Source organism: Dipodomys merriami, unplaced genomic scaffold, assembly GCF_024711535.1.
Source record: "Dipodomys merriami isolate MVZ:Mamm:240054 unplaced genomic scaffold, mDipMer1.0.p SCAF_39, whole genome shotgun sequence".
NCBI classification, from domain to species: domain Eukaryota; kingdom Metazoa; phylum Chordata; class Mammalia; order Rodentia; family Heteromyidae; genus Dipodomys; species Dipodomys merriami.
Window position 1 is genome coordinate 7,065,901 of NW_027205492.1, and position 24,574 is coordinate 7,090,474.

General features: G+C 58.5%; 1 protein-coding gene across 2 annotated transcripts in view; it reads right to left on the bottom strand.

Moving 5' to 3' along the window:
• Nucleotides 1-24,574, bottom strand: part of Prex1 (phosphatidylinositol-3,4,5-trisphosphate dependent Rac exchange factor 1) — a 102,099-nt gene that overhangs the window by 14,288 nt on the left and 63,237 nt on the right. For both annotated transcript variants that reach the window (XM_069989955.1, XM_069989956.1), the window contains 16 exons: nt 23,394-23,538; nt 17,258-17,358; nt 16,226-16,329; nt 16,082-16,131; nt 14,732-14,807; nt 10,467-10,539; nt 6,605-6,747; nt 5,490-5,582; nt 4,643-4,791; nt 4,404-4,489; nt 3,565-3,701; nt 2,812-2,929; nt 2,115-2,302; nt 1,813-1,974; nt 1,117-1,327; nt 142-379 (listed from right to left, as the gene is read on the bottom strand). In XM_069989955.1, the coding sequence (XP_069846056.1) occupies nt 142-379; nt 1,117-1,327; nt 1,813-1,974; nt 2,115-2,302; nt 2,812-2,929; nt 3,565-3,701; nt 4,404-4,489; nt 4,643-4,791; nt 5,490-5,582; nt 6,605-6,747; nt 10,467-10,539; nt 14,732-14,807; nt 16,082-16,131; nt 16,226-16,329; nt 17,258-17,358; nt 23,394-23,538 (2,074 nt within the window). The remainder of the gene's footprint in view (nt 1-141; nt 380-1,116; nt 1,328-1,812; nt 1,975-2,114; nt 2,303-2,811; nt 2,930-3,564; nt 3,702-4,403; nt 4,490-4,642; nt 4,792-5,489; nt 5,583-6,604; nt 6,748-10,466; nt 10,540-14,731; nt 14,808-16,081; nt 16,132-16,225; nt 16,330-17,257; nt 17,359-23,393; nt 23,539-24,574) is intronic.

The following is a 24,574-nucleotide window of genomic DNA, read 5'->3' on the forward strand; positions in this document are numbered from 1 at the left end:
CTCTGAGCCCCGCCCCCAGCACCGGGCTCCAGGCCAGGCCACACCCCCAAGCCCTGAGCCCCGCCCCTAAGCCCATTCCCAGAGCCCCGCCCCTGAGCCCCGAGCCCCGCCCCGAGCCCTGGGCCCCAGGCCGGGCCACACCTGTTGATCTGGGAGACGTACTGCCGCATCTCCCTGAGGGCCACGTCCAGCTTGGTGAAGAGCTGCAGGAAGGCGTCCTGCACCTCGCGCTCCTCCTGCTTCAGCAGGAAACTCAGGCCTCGGTCCTCGGGGCTGCTGGCACCCAGGGCGTCGCCGTCGGCAGTGGGCAGGCACCTCCAGGAAGGGGCAGCCATGGTGGTGATGCAGTGCTGCGTGTAGGACTTGGGGTTCAGGTGTACTGGAACAGAGCGGGGAACTGCGCTCGAGTACAGCCCCACACACAGCCCTTGGGGGAGGGGGTACAGGTGCACCACAGAGCCCAGATGAAGGGCAAACTCCCCCTTTCCACAACTCTGTCTGGGGGCAGGAATGAGGTTTGGAACTTGTGCTTACTAGGCTGGTGGTCTACACTGAGCCATGCCTCCAGCCTTGGTTTTAGCTAGTTATTTGTAGAACTGGGTCTTGCTTCCCATCCAGTGTGTGGGCCTGGGGCCTGAGACATAACCTGACTATGCTAGGCACCCTGTCATTGTGGGATGGCTGGCATGTGGCACCACCTCCAGCCTCCCTCTGGGGACACGGAGTCTCACAGAGTTTCTACGCAGGCTAGCCTTCAACTGTAGCCCTCCTGGTCTCAGCCTCTCAAGTAAGCCAGCGTTGTAGGCTTGAGCCACCAGTGCCTGATCTCCCCTTTCTAATACTTTTGAAATGACTAGGGTAGCTCAAGAAGAAAGTTTGTTTGCTGTTAATATGTTTTTAGCCACTGTGGTCTTTTTTTTCCACGTGAAGCATAGACAGTGGCTGGAGCTCCAGCAGCTACACTTGACTATGAGGTATCCTGAAGGTTAGAGGTAATGACTCAGAGAGAGAGGAGCAGCCTGTACTTCTGGTGACACTGGCGTCCCTGCTCCATGCCTGGACCGGGGGCCCTCAGACACAGGGTTCGTATCTGCCCGGTGAGATCCACGCAGGTACCTTGCTCCGGGTCGAGGCCAATGAGGGAGGGCTTACGGCCGAAGCGAATGCTGAAGGAGCGGCCGACCGAGGGGGTGGTCTTGGGGTAGGACACTTCCATGAGGTTGATGTGACAGTTGGTGGGGCAGAAGTCCAGGCCGCACAGCGGGTGGGGGTCGGGGGACGCCTGCTTGAAGGGGGGGCTGACCCTGTTCCTCAGCTGGGCTGCGAACTGAGGAAGAGGGGAGGCGGGTGGTGAGGCCGAGGCCTGCGCTGCTCCAGCCCAGGCCGCAGGTCCCCGAACGGAATGAGGGAGCAACAGCTCGGAACGTAAAGGGGGGGCCTGGGGCACCCCTACGGGGTCCCAGTTTCGCGGCCAGCCTGGCAGGAGCAGAGGCCACCGAGAGCTTACGGGCATCGCTCCACCACGTCACCCCAGGGCCGGCAGGGAGGACCCGTCTCTAGAGACGGGAAGCACGTGGCCCGGGCCTTGCCAGCCAGCCACCCTGAGCGAGACCGGAAGGGCCTTCGAGTCACCACGGGAGACTGGAAACGAGGCAAGGCGTGGAGCAAGGTCCCCTCCTGCGTTAGCTACCGAAACACCCAGGTGCCACCATGGCTGAGGCCACCCGGTGTGGTGGGTCTCGGTCCCCGGTGCTTCTCCTGCACGGGACACCGGGGGCGCGGGGCACGGGTGGGGGGAGGGGGGGGCCGCACCTCCCGGTAGCAGGCGATCCTGCGGCCCACGCTCTCCAGCCTGGTGTCGCAGAGGTGGCGGAACTCGTAGTGGGACATGGTTACGATGGCGCCGCTCATGGCCATGAGGCGCCCGCAGTTCTGCATGAAGGTGCTGTCCGCAGCCGCCAAGGCCTCCAGGACCTGAGAGGGAGGGCAGGCTTGGGGCTCAGTACCCCCACACACACCCCGGCTCTGCGGGTGTCAGGTGCCCGCCAAGGGAATAGGGGCCTCCCCGGTTTCCCCGGGGGGTGGGGAGCAGGGATGTCCAGGCACAGCCAGACCTTGGCCGCCAGGCGGAAGCAGCCCCGGGGCTCCACGATCTTCTCCAGCACATGGCACCGCACGCCCGCCGTGCTCACGTACTCGTACACCACGCCGTGCTCCAGGGGACCATTGTCCACCGTCAGGCTGACCACGGGGCCGTCCTCGCGCAGGCTCAGCTGGGGGCCCAGTGACAGCAGGGGGAGGGCTGGAAGCCAAGGGCAGATAGGGCTGGGTGAAGGCCTCGGTGAGGAAAGGGGGTGTCTGCTGAACGGGGTTGGGGGCAGCTCAGAAGGTTCTGTCCCCCTGGGAGACTGGCCCAGGGAGCCACTGCTGTAGGCGGGCCCAGCCTCAGGGTAGCAGGCCATTTGGGGCGGGGGGGGGTGGATCTAACCCTAAGGATCCTCAACAGGATGGACAGAGCTGAGGAACCAGGGTTGGAAAGACAGCGGGATGAGGGGAACTGAGGTCAATAACAATGGGGCCAACCAATCAGCCACAGAGCCATGAACCAAGGAAGCTTCTAGAAGTGGCAACAGATGAGATGGGAGACTCTCTAGAGCCCCAGAGGGAAGTGCAGGCCCAGGGCGGGCATTTTGGGAGCTGCAGGATGGTCAGTGTGTGCAGTGTTTGTGACAGCTGCCCCTGGAGACCACGGAAGCCACAGCCACAAGGACATGGTGCGGGGGGGAGGGGAGGGGGGAGCAGCTCCCTCACCTGGGTCGGGATGGTCCTCCTCCCTGGCACCCTGGCTGCCAGGGTCCTCGGGGGTCTCCTGGCTGGCCCGTGCCTGCTGGGCGTCCTCGGGGGTGTGGTAGACCCACTGGTACAGACCCTGAGAGGAGCCATCAGGGGAGGGCCGGGGAGGGACAAGACAAAGCTCAGGCTCTAAGCCTGGCGGTGACTCTGCATCCAGAGAGGCCCCTCTATTCCCTCCCCCCCCCCACCACCACGGGGGAGCCGCGGTCACGGCGTGGCTGTTCTGTGCTCTACACAGATGCCAAGAGAGAGCAATGTCAGCCAAGGCCCAGGCACCGTGGCTCACGCCTGTCATCCTAGCTACTCAGGAGGCTGAGATCTGAGGGTCGCAGTTCAAAACCATCCTGGGCAGAAAAGTCCCGGTAAGACTTAATCTCCAATAAACCACCAAAAAACTGGAAGTGGTGCTGTGGCTCAAGTGGCAGAGCGCTGGCCTTGAGCTGAAGAGCAGAGGGACAGCGCCCAGGCCCAGGGCAGGCAGCAGGTGCTCCATCAACAGCGGCTGGGCGCCACGGATCGGGCTGCTGAGCAGCTACCACCCTCCCCTGCCCCTGGCCTCCAACACCAAGGACACGCACCACCAACTCAACCATGGCCCCACCGGACATCACCCACGGTGCTCTACAGTTACAACATGCAGTCCCCAGTCATCGCCCACCCCCCTCCCCCAGGGAAGGGAAGCGCGGCCCTCCACCTGGGCTGTGGGCTCACCAGGGCCTCTTCCCGCCGGCTGCGGAAGGCCTGGAAGTGCTCCAGGACCTCCAGGGCACCCCCGCTCGCCACGCTGCTGCCGTCGACCTTCAGGACGCACTGGCCGGCGCAGAGCCCTGCGGCCAGGGACGGGGAACCTGGGGCAGGAGCACAGGCAACGATGGACCGACGCCGGCCCCACCCCAAACGCACAGCCCAGCCCGCACCACCACCCGCTCCCCCACACAGGGCTGGTCCAGGCCGGAGTCTCTCTCCCTGCAGGAGACACTGGGGCTCGGGGTGTGCGTGTTCCTGGGCCATCCTGGACACTACGAGCTGCCAGCAGCGTCCAAGTCTTAAGTCACAAGATACAGACCCACCCTAAAGTACTCCCAGATTTTCATCTGCCTTCATCCTCTTACCACAAAAGCAAACAATGAGTGCATAAGCTTTACAAAGAGGAGCTGCAGGGGTGGGGGGGGCTGGCTCTCCGAAGGCAGAGTGCAGGGGAAGGCAGTCCAGAACACAAGACCTCTGCCTGGTGGCCCTGGGCTGGATCAGGCCACGCACAGGCCGGAAAAGGTGCATTTCTGGCTTTTCTTAGGAAACCCAGCCTGGCAGGTGTGGGCTCCCTGTCCTGGCTGAGAACCACCACCCCTGTGGGGTGAAGCCCTGCGTCCTTCACCTCTCCTTGTCCCCCTCTCGGGTCCCTCTGCCCACCTGAGAGCTGCGTTTAGAAAATGAGTGCTCACAGGGTGCTGGCCCGCTGAGGCGGTGTGGCAGCTCTGGAGGACTCTGAGCTCCACCGCCCAGACGGCCTGGGGCCCAAAGCCACCCTCAGCCCCGCGGTTCCCGCTCACCTCTGCCCACTGCATAGACACAGGGCGGGGAGGCCCCTCGGATCTGGAAGCTCAGGGCCTCTGGGTGGTCGGGGACTTTGATGGTCCTGCGATGGTGGAAGCCAAGAGAGATGGTAAGGGAGAGCCACAGCTCCCCTGGGCGTGAGGACCAGCTGCGGAGCCCCCGCCCCGAGGCCTCCACTCCCGGGCACGAAGAGAAACACCGCTGCGCAGCCCCAGGCCGGGCCCAGGGGACTCACTCTTTGGCCTTGGTGGCCACCAGCAGGCGCAGCGGGCGGCGGGAGCAGAAAGACTGGTTCAGGATGGTCTCCACCTCCGAGAAGGGACGCAGGAACACGAGGTCCTCGTTGATGGAGTAGATCTTCCTCCCTGCCTGTAGACCGGCCATCTTGGTGGGAGGGGGTGGGAGCACAAGCACAGGGGTTACTGACCTCCTTCCTCCTCACTAAGGAACCCAGAATGTTCTAGAACCTCGGCGTGGCCCCTGCAATCCAGCAGGACTGGAGAGTCCCCTGGGGTGAGGAGTCCCCAGCCCTGACTCTGGATGACAAGCTGCAAAGGGGGCACTGAAGGGGGGGTGGCTGTCGGCTGACTGGGACACTAATGGTGCTGACCATACTGCGGTGGCCACCAGCGGGGTGACCACGGAGACCCAGCCAGGACAGGAGCTGACAGGCTGACCGGAACCAGGACTCAGGGCCACCTCCTGCCAGCACTGGGAACAATGTGAGTGTGCGGCTCACAGCCCTCGGATCCTCCATGACACGGTGAGCAAATGTCTTACCACAGACCCCCCCACCACCACTACCACACCCCAAGAAGCAATGGACAAACCACTGATCCCCAGCCAGGGAAGGCTCTTCCAGCATCCCAGCCTAAAAAACCTTTCCTGCGCTTCCAGGCATGGTCCAGCAGGGGGCACCAGGGGGTACGCAAGACCATCCTGAGCACCTGCTCCATCCCAGATCGGCTTCCATAGACATGGGCTTTGACCCCGACCCCAGGAAAGGGAGGAAGGAACAGCAGTGTCCACCCCTGTGCCCCCTGTCCCCCACTCCCATCCCCGGGACGCCTTCTGGGCCTCACCTCGGCCAGGGAGCCCCTCTGCACCGACTTCACCACCACAGCCTTGTTCTTCTCCTCGATGTCAAAGCCGTAGTCCTCCTCCTGGGGCAGGATCTGAGGGCACCAGGCAAAAGACCCACCAAGTGGGGGAGGCGCCAAGGGCAGACACGCCTGGACCCCACAGGACTGGCCCCGCGGCTCCCCACGTCCCAGGTCTGTAGGTAGGGGTGCGGGCTGCAGCCTGCAGGGCAGCAGCCACAGTTGGGCCGGCAAGATGGAGGAAAACCAGAGTGCTGCCTGGCACAGAGTAGGTGAGCGATGCGTATCTATCAAATGAGGAACCACCACAGCCAGGGGTGGGTGCCCTCCCGCCTGCCAGCCTGAGCACAGCCCTCCTCCACACCGGGCTCCGGCATCGAGCATACCACAGCTGCTCAATAAACGTCCAGTAGCCTAATGAATAATATAAACCCCAAAGTACCCTGCCACCAACAACTTGGGGTAGGAAGGGAACCTGAGGCACGTACCCCTTCACAGGGCAGGGTGGCAGAGTGTCAGGTTTGAGGGTTTTGATGGAAATACAGGAGCTCAGAAAACATCCACTGAAAGCCGGGTACCAGTAGCTCACACCTGTAACCCCAGCTACTCAGGAGGCTGAGATCTAAGGACCCCAGTTTGAAGCTGGCCTGGGCAGAAAAGTCCCCATGAGCCTCTTATCTCAAATTAACCACTCAAAAACTGGAAGTGGAGCTGTGGCTCAAGTGGTAGAGTGTTAGCCTTGAGCACAAGGAGGCTCCGGGACAGTGCCCAGGTCCTGAGTTCAAGCCACCACCAACCCCCTCCTCCTCCCAAAAAATCCACTGAGCGCCGGCAGTGTCTGATCAGGTTGGCAAATGCTGCTTTGAATTTCATGGACTATGACAGCAACTGAATGTGGGCAGGATGCTGGTCGCTAAGGACTACAGCTCTGGGCTCTAGCCCACCCCACCCCCCAGTGCACAGCTGGGCGTCCTGAACCCCTAGTCCACCAGACAGCACCCTGCTGAGTGCCCTGCCCAGCCAGGATCTGCAGGCAGCCAAAGGTTGTGCCCAGGGGGGTCTGGAGGAGGAGGGTGCCAGCTCAGCCCTGCTCCTACCAGCAGCCGCTTGGCCAGAATGTTCTCCAACAGCTTGAAGTCATTGCGAAGCAGTTTGTTCCTGCTGCCAGTCCCCTCCATCTCCTCGTCGGCGTGGAAGCGGAAGTACTGTGGCTCGTCCTTGAACTCGCTCTTCTCCAGCACTGCGGGCACAGAGGCACAGGCAGGGCACGTGGTCAGACTCGTGCGGCCAGGGCTCAGCAGCCGTGGGCAACGCCGGCGGCCACAGGCGCGAGCCATGCCCTGTACAAGTTTGGTTTGGCCACGGTGGTATTGAAGAGATGGAATTATGGGCCAACACTAACATATTAGGGTATTTCACAGGCGGATCTGGCTTTCTGACTTCTCTAGAAAATTCTAAACTTGTCCCGGCTGCTGTAAAGACACGTTGTAAAGCCAAAGGAGCGAGGGATGGCAGCAGCAGGTCAGCACGGGTTGCCCAGAAGCCCCAGTGAGTACAGAAATTTGAGAAATGATTGTCTGGACGACACCACAGAGGGTGCTGGGGAAACTGACGTGTTGGAGAGAAAAAAAATAGAAGCAGATCCCTACCTCACACTGTATTTCAATTAAAGACTCACATATCAGCAGCCAGGCTACAGCTAATGTAGGATCCACTCCCTGTCCTCGGGTAGAACACAAGTCCACACGCAGGAGCCCAAAAAGCACTGTGGGGCGTTAAGACCTTCAGCCAGTCATGACCCCACAGGTAGGAAGTGGGTTCGAAGACTCCTGAAGTGTCCACATCCAGTGACAGGTTAAGTATGTAGAATACATTAAAACTAACAAATCAAGCCAGGCTCTGGTCAGTAAATCTGTTATCCTGGCTCCTCAGGAAGCTGAGATCTAAGGATCACAGTTCAAAGCCAGATTGAGCAGGAAAGTTCATGAGACTCGAATCTCTGATGAATCACCAAAAAGCCAGAAGTGGAGCTGGGTTTAAGCATTGAGTGAAAAAGCTCTGAGACAGTGCCCAGGCCCTGAGTTTAAGCCCCAGGACTGGCACACAACAAAGAAATAAAATCAAGACAGAAAACCTAACAAATCGACCAGGAAAGGCTCAGAAACCTGAAGGCAAACGAGTAGAGAGTATACACAAGTAACCAGCAGGCTAGGAAATCAGCAAGAGGACAGCCATGTGCAGCTGGAAACACAGAACCCTAGTGATTGGAAGCAAGCCTTGAGATTCTTCAGCCTGGGACGGAAGACTCCACACGCCAAACCCAGCCACTACGTATCCTCAGGAATAAAGATTGGTTGCAAACAGCCGTGCTTTCTTTTTTAACCAATCACCTGTGGCTACCAAAAATTGGATCATTGTGACAGTGAATGCAGGACCCAGAAAGCCTAAGTCTGCATAGCCTGGCCCTGTGTACTACCCAGCCTGGGCACAAGCCGGGAGACGGCCCACATCGCTGCAGTGGAGTGTGGTCTCTGAGGCCGGGCACATGATGGCCATGCGCTTAGCTTCCTTTGTACTCCTTTAACAGAGAACAGAGAAGCTAAGTGAACTGCCCAGGGTCACAGAGGCTACAGGTGCCAGAACAACCCTCACCCCAGCATTTCTTCCCCCATGCTCCCCCGTTATAAAAGCAGTACGTGAAAGGGAGACAGCAAGGCTCAATGAGGTGCAGGTACCTGCCTCAGGTGGGTAGGTCTGCAGAGAGAACCCCTACCTCAGCCTGAGCCACGAGACACCAGTGGCCCCGCGGCTGAGGCTCCATAAACGGAAGGCACAGAAGGCATCTCCTCCTCCTCCTCCGTCCCAGGAGGGCTCCTGGCACACGGCCCGGCCTGGCCCTCCATTACCTCTTGGAGACATCAGACATGTAAATTGCTACTTTCTCTGGGGCTGGGGAGTGGAGAGGAGACAATGGCAGAGGGGGAACTTGCTTTGCCTCCACTATGATCAGGAAGTAAGAAGGTTCTGGAGCCAGACGCTAGTGGCTCTCGCCTATAATCCTAACTACTCAGGAGGTTGAAATCTGAGGATGGAAGTTCAAAGCCAGCCAGAGGAAGGAAAGTCCATGAGACTCTTATCTCCAATGAACCCCCAGAAAACCGGAAGTGGTACTGTGGCTCAAGTGGTAGAGCGCTGAAGAGCTGAGGGATAGTGCCCAGGCCCAGAGTTCAAGCCGCACAGCTGACAAATAAAAGAAAAAAAAAAAGAAAAGATTCTGGAAGGCGCAGGGGGTGCAGTGTTGGTCTCTGCGGAGATGTCTGTGGGGCTGAGGTTGTTCGGGTTGTGCTGCCGGCTCAGCCAGTAGGCCCAGTGTCCCTCTCACCAGGCCAGTCAGGCTTGGTGTATACAGATGTGGGTTCAAATCCCTGCCCGGGCCCCTATGACACCCAGCCTCTCCTCTGGCCTCTCTAAGCCATCTATAGGCACCGTAGGGTCAGGGTGACATGACGTGGCTCAGTGTCCCTGTGTTGGGCACCACCAGCCTTGAGGGCTCCTCCCTGGCACGTCAGGGCCCACAGGCTAGTTTGGACGTGGCAGAGGGGGCCGTGACCATGCAGCCACACAGCCTGGCCCTGCCATCACCGCGGCCACACCCGAGGGGCCCCAGCCCTTTCCTATTTTAGTCTGCTTTTGAGTTTGTGGCAGAGCAGGGGACAGCCGCATCCTACTCCCCCCCAGGGACCCCGAAGGCATCAAGGCTGTCCCCCGAATCCCTCCCCCTTCCACCCTCCCTACCCCCGCCCCGGCATGTCCTCAGACAGCGGCCTTCCCAGAACAGCAGCTGGGACAGACCCCTAATTACCCTTACCCACAAATGAGGGGTTCTGCCAGCTGACGGGTGGAGGACGGGGCCTGCAGGCCCCGGGGCTTCTGGGAATGAAGGGTTTGGTGAGCCTGGCCCTTCTACATCTGCTGGGGACATGGTGGCAGGAGGGAGGGACTTCTGACCCCACAGAACCACGGGCTTGCCAGTTCAAGGAAGGTCTCCCAGGGGAAACCGAGGCCCAAAGGAGTACACACCCAGTGAGAGTCAGCAAGAGCGCGCCTGGCCCCCAACCTGCAGCTTACAAGGCAGGAAGTCCAGGGGTCGGAACACTACGCCCCACATCTGTTTTGTAAATAAAGTTTTCTTGTTTCCAGGCTGTCTGTAGCTGGAAGACAGAGGAGAGCAGAGGTGGCAGAGGCCACGCAGGTCTGTGTGCTTCCTGTCCAGCCTTTAACAAGCCACTTCACCCACCTGAGTTAGACCCAAACAGCAGAGACCAGAGTGGTGGCCGAGACCATCCCAGCTCAGTCTCCTGTGTGAGCACCTCTTATGCCCTTCCAGAGGCACCTAGGCCAAGCCATGTCACTCTCCCCTAGACTCATGCCTGCACCTCCTCCCAGTCCCTGCTCACTCCCCCAGCCACCAGCTGCTGCCAGAGAGTCAGAGACAGTGGTGTCAACCCCAGTCAGCTGGGACCTCGGCGCCCAGGCCTCCTGGGAGACCCCACAGCTCAGCAGGGAAGTTCTCCCCCAGCCCTCAACACTGCGGAAGACATGACACATGTGCGCACGTGCACACGCCGCACACACCGGCACACACACACAGAGGCGGTGAGTGGCGTGTCACCACTGCCCCACTGCCCAGCACTGTGCCTGGCACGCACTGGTCACCAAGCAGAGAACAGCACAGCAGACCGGAAGGACAGGCGGGGTCTGGCTAGCCGGAGCACATGGCTCTGAGAAAAGCAAGTCCCTGCTGGGAAAAGCCGCAGAGGGAGGGACATGAGAGACGCATGCAAGGCATCAGGGAGACACACCAAATGACCCAAAGGGCTCAGGCAGAGGGAAAGTGCCAGGGTAAAGGTCCTGAGGAATGCTCAGGCCTCAGGCCCCTGGGCTGAAGGCAGGGATTACCATGGTGCATGAAGCCGTTGTTACACAGGCCCACGCCGAGTGCCACCGCTTCCTCCCGCGTCTGGCAGTCCCCCTGGAACAGATAGAAGAGGCGTCGTTAGGTGGGCCGGCATCAAGCCGCTGAATGTGGGCACCTGTGCCCAGAACGCAATGGACACCTGACAGACGTGTCTGTGGTTCTTCCTGAGAGACCACAACAAGGCTGCTTTCCCAGAGTGCAGGGGGCACCAGGGACTGGCCCACCCTGGCTAGATCTGGGGTCTCGTGTACACTAGGCCACTGCCCTACCACTGAGCCTCAATCCCCAAATTTGGATGACAAATGTGAACCACAAAGCCCAACAAAAAGTAGAGATTTTAGCCAGGTCCCAGTGGCTCATGCTTGAAATCCTTGTAACTCAGAAGGCTGAGATCTGGAAGGCTGTGGTTAGAAAAACCAGCCTAGGCAGAAAAGACCATGGGAATCTATCTCTGAACCAGCAGAATAGGGCGTAATGGCTCACACCTGTCATCCTAGCTACTTGGGAGGTTGAGATCTGAGGATTACGGTTCAAAGCCAGACTGGGCAGGAAAGCCTATGAGACTCTTTATCTCCAATTAGACTGCAAAAAGCTGGAAGTGGAACTATGGCTCATAATGGTAGTGTGTGAGCCTTGAGCACGAAAGCTCAGGGACAGCGCCCAGGTCCAGAGTTCAAGCCACAGGACCAGCACAAAAATAAAATAACCTACATAAAGCTAGGCTGGAGGTATGGCACAATTAGTAGAGTGCCAACCAACCATCAAGTAAGCATGCTAGACAAATGAGAGGCTCTGAGTTCAAACCCTGGTACCCTCAAGAAAAAAAAAAAATATGCTGGGCACTGGTGGCTCATGCCTATAATCCTAGCTACTCAAGAAGCTGAGATCTGAAGATCATGGTTCAAAGCCAGCCCTGGCAGGAAAGTCTGTGAGACTCTTTTCTCCAATAAATCACTCAGAAAACCGGAAGTGGTGTTGTGACTCGAGTGGTAGAGCACTCGCCTTGAGCTAAAGAGCTGATAGCGCCCAGGCCCAGATTGCAAGCCCCACAACTGACAAAAAAAAAAGTAAAAGACTTTAGATGGAAGACACTGTTGGAATCCTAGCAATTACCCTTTGATCCCTGCTTAAGTCCTCACCCACTTCCCATTCAGAGGTAGCTCAGAAGATACAAGTTGGGCAGTGACAGCTTCTGGAACCACCAGCCCCACACTGGCTGTGTGGCTCCCCTGCTCTGTTGTCCTTGAAACTAAAAACCCTCTGCGCGGATGCATCTGGAACCTGGGATGTGGCTCATCTTAAAGCAGCCCAGCAGGCAGCACCAAGGCTGCAAGCTGAGGCCCCAAGCAGGGGCCTACATGCTCGGTGGGTGTGGCATGCATGCTCGGTGGGTGTGGCCTGCATGCGGAGTAGGCGTGGCCTCAGCTGGAGTGGGCACAGCCTACAAGCTTATCTCCACTGTGCCTGGGTCCCACCTGGGGCCAGGCTGGCCAGATGAGCCTTCCCACAGGGCAGACAGTCCATCAGCAGCCAGGCCGGGAGTCTGCTATCCTGGTGCGTCCACACACCCCGTCCCAGACACAGGATGTGGGCATGATGGAGCCGAGGGCACAGAAGTGCAAATTTTTCCAGTTGTGGGGCAGAGGCCTCAACCCCAGCTTCCTGGAGCTTCCTGGTGCCTGTGCCCCTGAAGGCCCACCTCCAGGTACTCCAAACTCTACCCAGCTAGTCAGCTCTCCCACCAACACCCTTAAACCAGCAGTTTGTTAGGGTTGCTGGTGACTTGGCTCATCTCAGAACAGCCAGCAAGAAGATGCAGACGGGCCCGGGAGGGCCAGGAGCTGGGGTGTGTCCCTCCCAGGCAGGGTCAGGGCAGGGCTGGTGCTCGGTGAGCACATGCTGACTGAGAGCATGGAGCCAGCCATGAGCTTCACGGATACCGGGAGTGCAGAGCAGGGGCTGCATCAGCCAGACAGGACACAATGTCCACAACAGCCAGGCACAAGCACCCACCTAACTGCCCACCAAGCTGGCCATCCCTCAACTCCACAGCAGCCCAAGGTGGCAGAGGGTACTTCCACTGCTTTTTCAGAAACCGTGGGGCCCTGGGCGGAGGCCGGGGTACCCTGGCCTCAACCAGTGATTGCATGGTGCTACTGGCTGCCCTGTCTTTTTCAGACAGGCAGCTCCTGGATCCAAGTGGGTAAGGGAGGGAGGAGGGCTCAGAGCCAGGGCAGGCAGGCACTGGGAGAAAGGCCGGCCCACCGTAAGCAGCTGTCCCCAGCTCTGAGGGCCACACCTGGCCCAGGGGCTGCAGACCCAGTTCTCAGTCTGGGAGGCCGGGCCAGCATCTGTCCCCGCTGGGCTTCTCACAGGCAGGGCTCGTGCCCACTATCCACAAAGGAGCCGGGCAGCGCCAGCAGCAGGGTGTAAGGGGCCCAGTGACAGGCCCTGAGGAGGAAGCTGGCCACATCCTGCCAGTACCAGTGACAGTGGCAGGTGGCAGGTGCTCCCTGAAGGACATGCTTGGCCCTGCAGTCTCTCCCTCAACCTCCCCACAGAGCTCTGAAGCAACTGAAGGAGGAGATATTGACAGTAGTTTGAGCTTGATTTTACAAGTTGGGAAACTGAGGCATGAGGAATGGAGGGATAGCAGAGTGGGTGGAGGCAAGTCACCACCCCGAGGCAGCAAGGGGTTTAGAACTCCACACTTCCTGCAATGCCAAGTTCGAATCCAGAGCCTGCCAGGACCCCTCAGGCGCGGGCTCGTGCTTCACGGCAAGCATCGATGTGCACAGCACACAGGAAATACACTCGCTCCGTTCCAATTCTTTTTCAAGGATTTTCCTAAACTTTTGAAGTCACTTAGCACCCGGGAAAATTGACTTCACAGATTGGCTGTGATTTCTTAGCAATTGCTAGTAATTTGTGCAATGTGAGAAAAATCCAGCCAGCAAGCTGATCTGAATGGGATGAAGTTTCTAGAACTGCTCAACTGGACAGCTAACGGGGGGGTGGGGGGGTGGGGGGGGTGGGGGGGCAGGGGGGGCCGGCGTGCGGTCGACACAGAGCTCCCTGCCCACTTGGCCTCTCTGGGCCCTGGTCCCCCAACTGCTGCAGCAGCAGCTAGAAGACTGAGTAAGATGAGGTACAAATCCCTCCAGGGCCCAGAAGTGGAAGCAGTGTGTCAACAAGAGGAGGAGAGGCAGGGAAGGTGGCTTGGTGGGCCTTGGGGAGCCCCTATCCACGAAGCAAGCACCACACAAATGTTCCAGATGGGATCCAGAATGGACCGGCTTGCCCAGGTTTAAATTGAAAGCCCAACATGGGGCGCGGGGGAAGGGGGAGGATGAGTCCACCAATGGGTGAGCAGAGCATGGGCATGGCCTCCACCTGCTGCAGGGGCCAGCCCTGGGCAGTGACAAGGCAGGGCATTCACAGATCGCTGGTCCCTGAAACACGGTCCTCCAGGCAGCAGCCTGCAGAGGGGTGGCTTTCAGGAAATGATGGCGTCACGACCAAGGGACTGGCAGGGGGAGGCCAACCCCTCCACGCCAGAGTTCACAAGCAGAGCCAGCCCCACCCAACCCCGAGCCTGCCGACACCCGGACCCCAGCCCCCGGGACAGAGGAGGCCCGGTTCTGCTCTCAAAGGGCCCAGGACACATCCAGGGAAAGCAGGGACCTTGGACGCCTGCTCTGTGAAATGAACATCAGGAAAGGGGAGACTGTAGTTCTGCCTGCAGGATAGAGACGGAGGGTGGGAGGCAGGACCAGCCCTTTCCTATCGAGGAGCTGAGTTCATCTCAGGTAAGACTCAGACCTCTGTGCACAGAGGTAGAAACTGCATGAAGCCATGAATGCGATGAACTGTGTTTACCAAGGATGAAGATCTGATATGTATTTTGCCACAATTTAAAAAAATGAGAGGAGCCAAGAACCAGTGGCTCATACCTGTAATCCTAGCTACTCAGGAGGCTGTGATCTAAGAATCCTGGTCCAAAGAAAGCCAGGGCAGGAAAATCCATGAGATTCTTATCTCTGTTAAACCACCAAAAAGCCAAAAGTGGAGCTGTGGCTCAAGTGGTAGAGCGCTAGCCTTGAGTGAAAGAAAAAAACAAAAAACAAAAAGCGCAGTACCCAGGTCTAGAGCTCAAGTCCCAGAACTGGCCACAAAGGGGGAAAAAAACAGGACTTTTTTAAAGCCTGAGGAAGTCCCAGGGAGCCAGGGGCCGGCGCGTGCTCACCTGCGCCAGTAGCCAGTCCACCAGCTTGCTGCCCGGAAGCACAGACTTGTAGGTCTTCAGGTGGTGGTCGCGGTCCCTGTGGGCGAGGCAGCAGGTGAACAGGGGATGGATGAGGGGCCGCCCTGGGTTCTGGGACCCCGTGTAGGGGTGAAAAGGAGCAGAGGGAAGCAAATGCCAGCCTGGACCCCTCCTGACACAGTCTGGTCGGCCTCGGGCTCTCGAGTCTCTCTCGCCCGAGGGCATGGCTGTCTGGAGACGCTGGGGCTGTGGAACCCAGCGTGATGCAGCACAGGCTGCCCACCGTGCCCGGATGACCCACAGCAGGACCCAGCTGACCGAATGTGGACAGCGAGAAGGCAAGGGCACTCCGTCCCTGAGCAGAGGTGAGCAGTGCATGCAGGCCTCGCTGGCCAGTTCACGCTAGCCGAAGGGGCGGCCTCCCTCAGGCTGGCATGGGCACAGGCATGAGACCCCAGCAGAAAGCCGGCCAGGGGAAGGGGGTCCCGGGCTCCCTGCGGGGCCAAACCACAGAGCTCTCTGCCAAGCAGGAGGTCAGAGGCTGAGGGAGGAGCTGGAGGAAGACTCGTGGGGACGCACTGAGGCTGTAAGTCGGGGTACACATGATGCCCTCCCACTGCTTTTTCCTGCTGCTGGCAAAGTGTGGCAGCAAGAGTCGGGGCTGGCATGGGAGGGAGGACCTGGGTTCCATGGGCAGCAATACAGAATGAGTCCTCCCCTCACTGAGTCCTCCTCAGCTCTGCAAAAGGGCAAGACCCTGAGAATAGGGCGGACAGAGCTGCGCCTGGGTGAGATGGGGGTCAGCCTCTCTGTCCCTTCCTGTGTCACTTTAAGCTCCGTGGTGAAGAGATCGAAGGGAAGGGGCCCTGGCTTCACGGAGGCACACTGGCAAGACGGGCCCGCCTTCCACCAGTCACGCCACACACGTGTACCCAGGGCCACGCTGCCCTACGCCTGGCCTCTCCATGCGCGGCCTCTTTTACGTTCCATCAATAAAAGGGAATCATCACATGCGAGGACACAGATGCAGATGCTCTGCTGAACAGCGAGACCCCAGAGAGAAAGTGAGGGGAAGGGGTCGGGGGCAGAGCCCAGACACACACAGACGAGCACCCAAGGGGTGGCCTGCCCGTGACCCCATGGGGGAGCGGGCCGAGCCTCCCTTCACAGCCACCTCCACTGGTTTCTGCTTCTCTGAAACCCTCTCATCCTCCTGGGGACCCCACAGGGCAGACATCATCACTGAACCCCAGGAGATGCGGGCAGGACCTGGGCTTGGCTGCCAGCCGCAGCCGTGGCAGCATGAGAAGACAGGACAACGCGGGGACTCACTTGACCACCGGGGTGTAGAGGCTGTGAAGACGGCAGTAGAGCCGGACACCCTGGAAGGAGACGGGGGAGTGAGGGAGTGGCAGGCTGCGGCCACGGCCCCACGCGGAGTGCCCTCTATGGGGTCAGGGGTCGGAGGTTGACTACCTTGGACATGACGTCCTCCAGCTCACTGCGGGCCTTGTAGGTGCCGTCGTCGTAGCGGAAGCGGTACATCACCTGCTCGTTCTTGAACTGGTGCTTGTCGGACACTGTGGGGGGGGGGCGGATGGGAGGAGTGAGGCGGGACTTCCTCTCTGCCCCACCCAGCCGGTGCTCCAGTACCGGCCAATCCCGTGAGGCCCCACCCTGTACCCTGCCCTCAGCCCCCACTGCCCCCTTGTCCCTGCCGTCCCCTGGGCCTAGCAGGCTCTGCCCGGCAGCCAGCAGGGCCTTCCTCTGTGCCAAATCTCACAAGCAAAGCCCCCACCATCCTCTGTAAGTCCTGCGCCCTCTGACCTTCCCCCCAGACCTACCTGTTCCCTCTGACCTCAGGCTCTAGGCTTCCCCGTAGGTTTTGTGCTAACTTCACCCTCTAGCCCCACTCAGTTCTGTGCCCTCTGACCTCACCCCTGTTCCCGCAGGGGGAGGCAGCCTTCTGGCCTGCATGCCAGTCCCTGGAGAGCTAACTTGGAGTCTTCCTGGGCCCCCCGGAGCTGGGCTCCTCATGGAACTGTGTGCCCACCTGGTCCGCTACCACCCAGCGCTCACTGCTTCCTCGGACCCTCCTGAGACCCCACTGTCCTCTGCCACCCTCCCCGCCTCGACCAGACCCACACAGACACCTTCTGCTCCCATCTCTCCTACCCCAGCCGCGGCAAGCCCCTCCCGTCCTGCCCAGAGCCACATGAACACCGCGTCCACATAATAGGCACTTAATAAATGTCACCACATGACCAAACCCTGAACAATGGCTTCTTTCCTGTCTCAAAACATCACACAGAAAATTCTGTTCCCGACCCCCAACTTTCTAAGGGGTCCTTGCTGTGCAGGCACTAGAGAAAGGCTGCTTCTTGTCTGCCAGGGCAGACATGGGAGGGTGGTGGGCACTCTGCCAGGGGACAGAAAGCTGCATGGAAGCTTGGGAACGCCTGCCAGGGTCTGAGCGGCTCCCCTCCGCTGCACCAGCCCCCCACTCACCATGGTGGATAATACCATTCTCCAACAGGGCTTGGCCCAAGTTGACCCCTTCTTCTGTCTTGCTGATTTCACCGATTTCCAGGAGCCAGGCAACAAACTCACTGCCAGAAACAGAAGATGCCATTGAAAGGACTTGGCCTGGCCAGCCCCATCCACACGGGGGAATGGCCGCCTGGCCAGCCCCATCCACATGGGGGAATGGCCGCCAGACCTTCCCACGGGCCAGGAAGCAGAGGTCCCCACAGCCTGCAGAGACGCCTTGGGTCTGTCTTCCCTCATGGGGGAAGTGGACGCATCTGCCAATAGACTGATGGTGCATTAATAAGAACGGCTGGATGAGTAGATGGACAGGTGGATGGATAGGGAAGGGAGGGAGGGAGGATAAAAGGGAGGGCAGACAGATGGGTATATGTGTGGATGGATGGTGGACAAGTGCATGGATAGATGAACATATGAATGGTGGATGGCTAGATGGATGGTGGATGGCTAGATGGATAGCAGATGGATAGTGGGTGGATGGATGGATGGACGGACGGTAGGCAGATGGACGGGTGAGTGGGTGGATATACACTGGGAGGATAGTGGATGGATAGTGGATGAACACTGAATGGAAAATGGTTGGAATGACAGTGGATGAGCAGACGGTAAGTAGGTGCATGGGTGAGTGGGTGAATAAACATTGAATGGAGGGTAGTGGATGGATGGATGGTGGATAGATGGAGGGGTGAGTGGGTGGATATATACTGGAGGATGGTTGGACAGTGGATGGACAGATGGTAGGTAGATGGATGGGTGGGTGGATGAATAAACATTGAATGGAAGATAGTAGATGGATAGTGGATGAATGGATGAGTGGGCGGATATACACTGAATGGAGGATAGTAGATGGATGGATGGTGGGTAGATGGGAGCAGTGAGTGGATGGATATACACTGGGAGGATAATGGATGGTGGATGGATGGATGGTGGGTAGATGGAGGGGTGAGTGGGTGGATGTACATTGGGAGGATATGGGTGGACAGTGGATGGATGGATGGTGGGTAGATGGAGGGGTGAGTGGGTAGATATACATTGGGAGGATATGGGTGGACAGTGGATGGATGGATGGTGGGTAGATGGAGCGGATGGATGGTGGGCAGATGAAGGGGTAAGTGGGTGGATGTACACTGAATGGAAGATGGCTGGACAGACAGTGGATGGATAATAGAGGAAGAAGGCACGATGAGCAAGACAAGCAAGCAGCTAACTGGACAGAAGGATAATGGATAGATGGATGAGTCGATGGGCAGATGGCCAAGCACATGAGTAGAGAGATAAACAGGAAGAAATCATAGTAGGTCCAGAGGAGCACAGAGAGTCAGGAAAGCTAATGGTGATCAGATCGTGTTAATTCCCATGCTCAAACGCTCTGACGGCCCCCACCTCCCAGATCTCATCTCTGCCCAGGCGAGGAGGCCCTGCCATCGCCCACCTCCCTGCTCTCATCGCTACACCACCACACTGTGCCTCAGCCCTGCCCACCTTAAGCCATTCCAGACTCCTTCCTGCCCGAGGGCCTACACTGGCCTGGAAATGTCCTTCCCCCACTCTTCATCCTCAAGGTCTCAGCACGTGACCCCTCCTCACAGGTGCAGCCCCTGCCCACCCCACCAACGCGCTGCCCAGCCCTGATGGGCTTCCTTCAGTTCTGGAGGTACCATGTTTACAGGGTTTCTCGTGTTTACCTCGCACTTCCCTAGCCAGAGCAGAATCTCCCTGTGGGTAGAGACAGTGGAGTTATGTTTGTTTCCTGCTCTATGCCGGCCCCTAGAAGAGGGAGAAGGCCCCGGGAAAAGAGACAGGGACCCCCAACCACACTGTCTGAACCAACAGAGGAATAAACAGGCTAGGGAATGAAAAGGTTTGTCCTTGCAGGGCGCTGGTGGCTCATGCCTGTCATCCTCGCTACTCAGGAGGCTGAGATCTGAGGATCGCGGTTCAAAGCCAGCCCGGGCAGCAAAGTCCATGAGACTCTTATCTCCAATAAACCACCAGAAAGCCAAAAGTGACGCTGTGGCTCAAGTGGTAGAGCGCTCACCTTGAGCTGAAGAACTCAAGGACAACGCCCAGACCCAGAGTTCAAGCCCCACAACCAAAAAAAAAAAAAAAAAAAAAGGAAGAAAGGAAAAAAAGAAAAAGAAAAGGAATGGAGTCCACAGGGAAACTGAGGCCTAAGAAAGAAAAATAGCTTTTCTGTGCTTGTCGGTCAGAGATTAGGGATTCTCCCAGACCCCAGGACCAGCTCTAATGAGGGCTTCTCAAGTAGGGCCACAGCATGCCTCTGCAGCTTATCCAAACCAGCTGTCCCACCTCTAATTACAGGTGGGCGGGCGGGAGAAGAGGTTATTTTTAGCTTTGTAGAGCTGGCAGGGAAGGCCCGGCCTGCATTAGGTAGAGTGCGCTGGGGCCCTCACAAAACCCAGGCTGGAGGCCATGGGGGTGAAAAGAAGGGCACAGACCCTGGCCGCCCCTGGGGCGTCCTCTGAGTGCCCAGACTCGGGGTGGGCAGAGGCTGCCAATGGGTCCGGGAGAGGACGTCTCTCTAAGGAGCTGGCGCCTGGCATTAAGGCTGCCATCTGGATGGCCCCTTGGGCCACCTCTGGTCCTACCAGCAGTCCTGTAATGGGGAAGGGGATGGGAAGTGTCCCATGGCAGCCAGTCCACAAGCCACAACCACCAGGATCCAGCCTAAACTGGGCCTTGCCAGCATCTGGGTGATGCAGTAAGGGCTTGCAGCTTGCTGGGCCAACTTGGGCACACTGGTGTCCTCTCTGGGCCTTAGCAGGATCCACCTGCCAAATGGTACAATCAGGGGCCTTCTGATTGTGTGTGTGTGTGTGTGTGTGTGTGTGTGTGTGTGTGTGTGTGTGTGTGTGTGTGTGTGTGTGTGTGTGTGTGTGTGTGTGTGTGTGTGTGTGTGTGTGTGTGTGTGTGTGTGTGTGTTACTGGAGCTTGAACTCAAGGCCTTGTATGTACTTGGCAGGAACTGAGTCATGCTTCCAGCACATTCCTTCACGGGTCATTGTGCTTTTGGCCTGGGCCCACACCTGCATCCAAATTCATTGATTTTGCACTTCTTGTACTGGCTGGGATGACAGGCACAGGCTACCACACCCAGCTACTGGTTGAGAAGGTGTCTCCCCCATATGCCCAGGCTGGACTCGAACCACAATGCTCCCCATCTCAGCCTCCCAAGCAGCCAGGGTTCCAGGCATGCTGGTGAGAGGTAACTGGGTAGACTTTCGCCTATGAAACCTTAAGCTAGCTAAAACTCCTTTCTGACCCAGGGAGCTGGGACGTCTGTAAATGGGCAAAGCCAGCCAGGCAGACCCAGTGCCGAGTTAGCCAGAACTCATTACCCGTTGCAGCCATAGAGAGTAGAGGGCTCAAACCTGATCCGGGGAACATGTATTCCAACGGCCCTGCCCAGCGGCACGCTGTCGGCCAGCACTGGGGATGCAAGGAAGGGTGTGTCAGACCATGGTGAGTGAGCGGCGTGGCTGGGTAAAGAGAGCATGGAGGAGGAGGTGGAGGAGGAGGAGGAGGTGGAGGAGGAGGAGGAGGAGGAGGAAGAGGAGGAGGAGGAGGAGAAGGGCGCTGGGGGCTCGGCTGAGACTCAGTTGGAGAGTTGAGCCCTCTGTGGAGAGTCAGGACTGTGGCCTTTCACCCCACTTTCCTCCCTGGTCCACTGGACACTTACTTGGCCCACTGTAAGTCAAGGGCAAGGCTGGGCACGCCTCCTGATGGCTGCTCGCTCCCTAGCTCAGGCACTGACCCTCCTGCCTGCGTCTGGGCAGGCCGAGGGGCGACCCTTGTACCTGTGACCCTCCCACTCCCAGATGCCTCCTGGGAGTGACCACTGATTGTCCACCCACCACACCCCTCTTCCACATGTGTGCCAGGCACAGAGCTCCCCAGAGCTCTGATGGAGCCCATGGTGTCCTCATTCTGTGCAGGTGAATTCCATCCTCGTTCCATGCCACCTCAGTGCTTCTCTAGAGCATCTGAAATAAAACCTGAGTCTGTACCAGGCCTACAGCTGGCCTCCACTAACCCTGGGACTTCATCCTCCATAACTCCTGGCCAGCTCGGCCTCGTCGCTGATCCTCCCTTGTTCACAGCTTGCTCCAGCCACAGGATGTCTGCACCTGCTGTTCCTTTCATCTTCCAATAGCTGGCTCTTGCAAGTTGTTCAGATCTGAGATGAACTATCACTTCCCCCGAGAGGAGGTGACACCCCTGCCCCCTACATCCCCTCTACCTACACCACCCTCCTGATCAACCTTCACTGACCCACTGCTTCCTTTCTGTAACTCAACCTTTTGTCCACTGTCTGACTCTTCCACGAGATGATGTCTCTTTGCAGACAGAGACCGCCTCTGACTGCACCCGGCAGTAGACACTGAGTGAATGAATCCATGTTCTTGCTCCCCTCTACCAGGGGGTCCCCACATCATCGTGGTCCTTCTGTCAACTGTGGCATCTGCTAGTTTTCTAACAGACACCCTCTTAATATACCTGGACACAGACTCCCTGGGGGCACAGCCTGGCACGCACACCATCTCCCTGGCAGCATCCGCCGAGCACACGATGTGGTGACCACCATCTCAGTGAGCCCTGGCGGTCCTGAGGTTCCTGCCTGCCTCTCCCTTTAGCGATCATTTACTGAGCGTCAGAGCAGTTACAGACCTGTCCAACGTCACACAGCCAGCAAGTGGGGAAACCACGACTCCAGCCCAAGTCTGACTCAACTCTCTACACCCTGGAAGGCTAGGACAATAAATTGGACACTTCTGCATTCACGGAGTTCGTGTCTGGTCACAGAGAAGTCGCCACAGGGAAATAATGTGGACCATGGGGAAAGCAACAGCCGAGGGAGAATGAGCACGCGCTGGGCAGAGACAGATATGGAGAAGAGTGCGGTGCAATAGAACACAGGCCGAGGAGCTGCCAGTGCTGGGTTTGAATCCCAGCCCCTCCCTGCTGTGACTGTGTGACTGGTTCAGTTTCCTTGGGGCTTAGATTAAAGGTTGTGTGGAGCGCTGTGCTGGGAGCAGAGGGGAAGGGAGGGGCTGTCAGCTGTCTCTGCAGCCGTGGACACCCTGGGTGGAGGGGACAGGGCACTGGGGGGGGGGGCGGGCATGAGAGCTGCACCCTGGCAGGACAGGGCAGAGAGCCGCGGAGGGAGACGTGTGTTCCTGGGATGTCTCCTGAGGGAAGTCTGGTCCTTCAGGCCCTTGGTTACAAAACCAGCTACAATGCTGGCTGAGATCCAAACGGGGCGTGAGAACACTTGCCCCAATCCTTCCTGAAGGGGCCGAGCGCCGCTACCGAGGTCAGCCACCCCATCCGCTGCCCCACACAGGGCAGGAAGCAGGAAGGGGACACAATCCGCTCCGGGGAGCAAAGCCTCCTATCTTTTCCATCCAGGATTAGGGATTAGCTGATGAGATCGTCCGGAACCTTCCTCCTCCCCGGCCAGGTAACCCAGCAGCAAACGCCGCTCCAGCCTCACAGGGCCCATGCCACCCAGAGGACAGCGGCAGACCAGTGCAGGTGGAGGCCCAGAGGACAGGAGTGGACATTTGCAGGTGGCACAGAGTGGGATGAGGCCATGCTTCAAAACACCCCTGTGACCGTGTGCACCAGGTCTCAACAGAAAGCAGGTTCTAAGCCGGGCACTGATGGCTCATGCCTGTAATCCTAGCTACTCAGGAAGCTGAGATCTGGCTGAGGATTGAGGTTTGAAGCCAGCCTGGACAGGAAAGGAAACGAGACTCCTACTTTAACTGATCACCAAAACGCCAGAAATGGAGTTGCAGCTCAAGTGGTAACAGACAGGTAGACGATAGATGGGTATGAATGATAAGCAGGTCCTGCAGGAGTCAGGGCAAACAGGCTTAGATCTGCATGGAGACCCACCAGACTGTGAGAGACTGGCGGAGAGGGAGGCCCAGGGCTGGACTGCGGTGCGCAGGGCTGCACAGGGCTGGACTGCGGTGCGCAGAGCTACGCAGGCTGGACTGCGGTGCGCAGGGCTGCGCAGGGCGGGGGGCCTCCGGCCGGAGAGCAGGGCTGGGGTGGGCGGGCCACTCACTTGCCAAGGAAGCACTTGGGCACGGTGCTCAGCTTTCTCCGCCGGTCCTTGATGAGGCTCACCTTCTTGCTCATCATGTGGTACAGCTTCTCCCCCTTCTCTGCGATCATGACGTAGGCGTCACGCTCCATGCCCAGCTTCAGGCCTGTGAGGGGGCAGTGTCAGCAACAGAGAGGATGCAGGACCCAGGCGGACCAGGGCAGCCGCCTGCCCGCACCATGGCACTGAACCAGTCCGGTCTCCAGGTACTGCTCCGAACCCCTGCCACCGGCTGCTTCACCTCCACAGCCTCCACCCCAAGCAACCTGCACGGCTGATTGACCTGAGACAGCGGCCGAAAGACACCAGACCCTGGCCCTACTCAGTGCCCAGGCTTCTACGCGGATCTCGTCGGGCTCGGCGGTAACAACAGCAGTACTAATGACAATTGTTATTATCATAGAAAACACCTCTACAGCACCCACTGTGCTCAGTATGCTCGTCACCAAAACCTGAATGACAGGCACCATGATCACTGCCCGGACAAGGAAACTGAGAAGCGGCTGAGCTGAAAGCGGTGCAGCCCAGCTGAGCTCGGGACACCTGGGTCCAGCTAGGCTCCAAACCACACCCATCCCTGTGCACCCAGCCCCAGACAAAGAGCCAGAAAGACATGGCCCAGCCCGGTCCAGCCAGGGTCCCTACACCCCATCCTGACCGTAAGAGCCTGGCCTTGTCCTGCCAGGGTTACAAGTTTCTTTGGCTGGAGACATTTTAATTTAGTGTGTGTGCATGTGTGTAACTTGGGCTTGAACTCAGGGCCTGGGTGCGGTCCCTTAGGTTTTTTTTTCACTTAAGGCTGGTGCTCTACCACTTAAGCCACAGCTCCACTTCTGGCTTTTTGCTAGTTAGAATTAAGAGCATTATAGTCTTTCCTATATAAGCTGGCTTTGAACCATGATCCTCAGAGCTCCTGAGTAGCTAAGGTGACAGGCATCAACCACCAGCACTTAGCTTTTTAATATGTTTTTAACGCAACAAGATCCAGGTGTCTACACTCTCTAGAAAAAGTACCTATGGAGGAGGCCATGCCAGACCCCTCCTGGGCCTGTGACTTGGACGTGGGTGGGAGGAGGGAGAGGAGGGAAGCAGGTGTGCAAGGCAGAATTTACGGGGCCTGTGGATTCCCACTGCCACCGAGG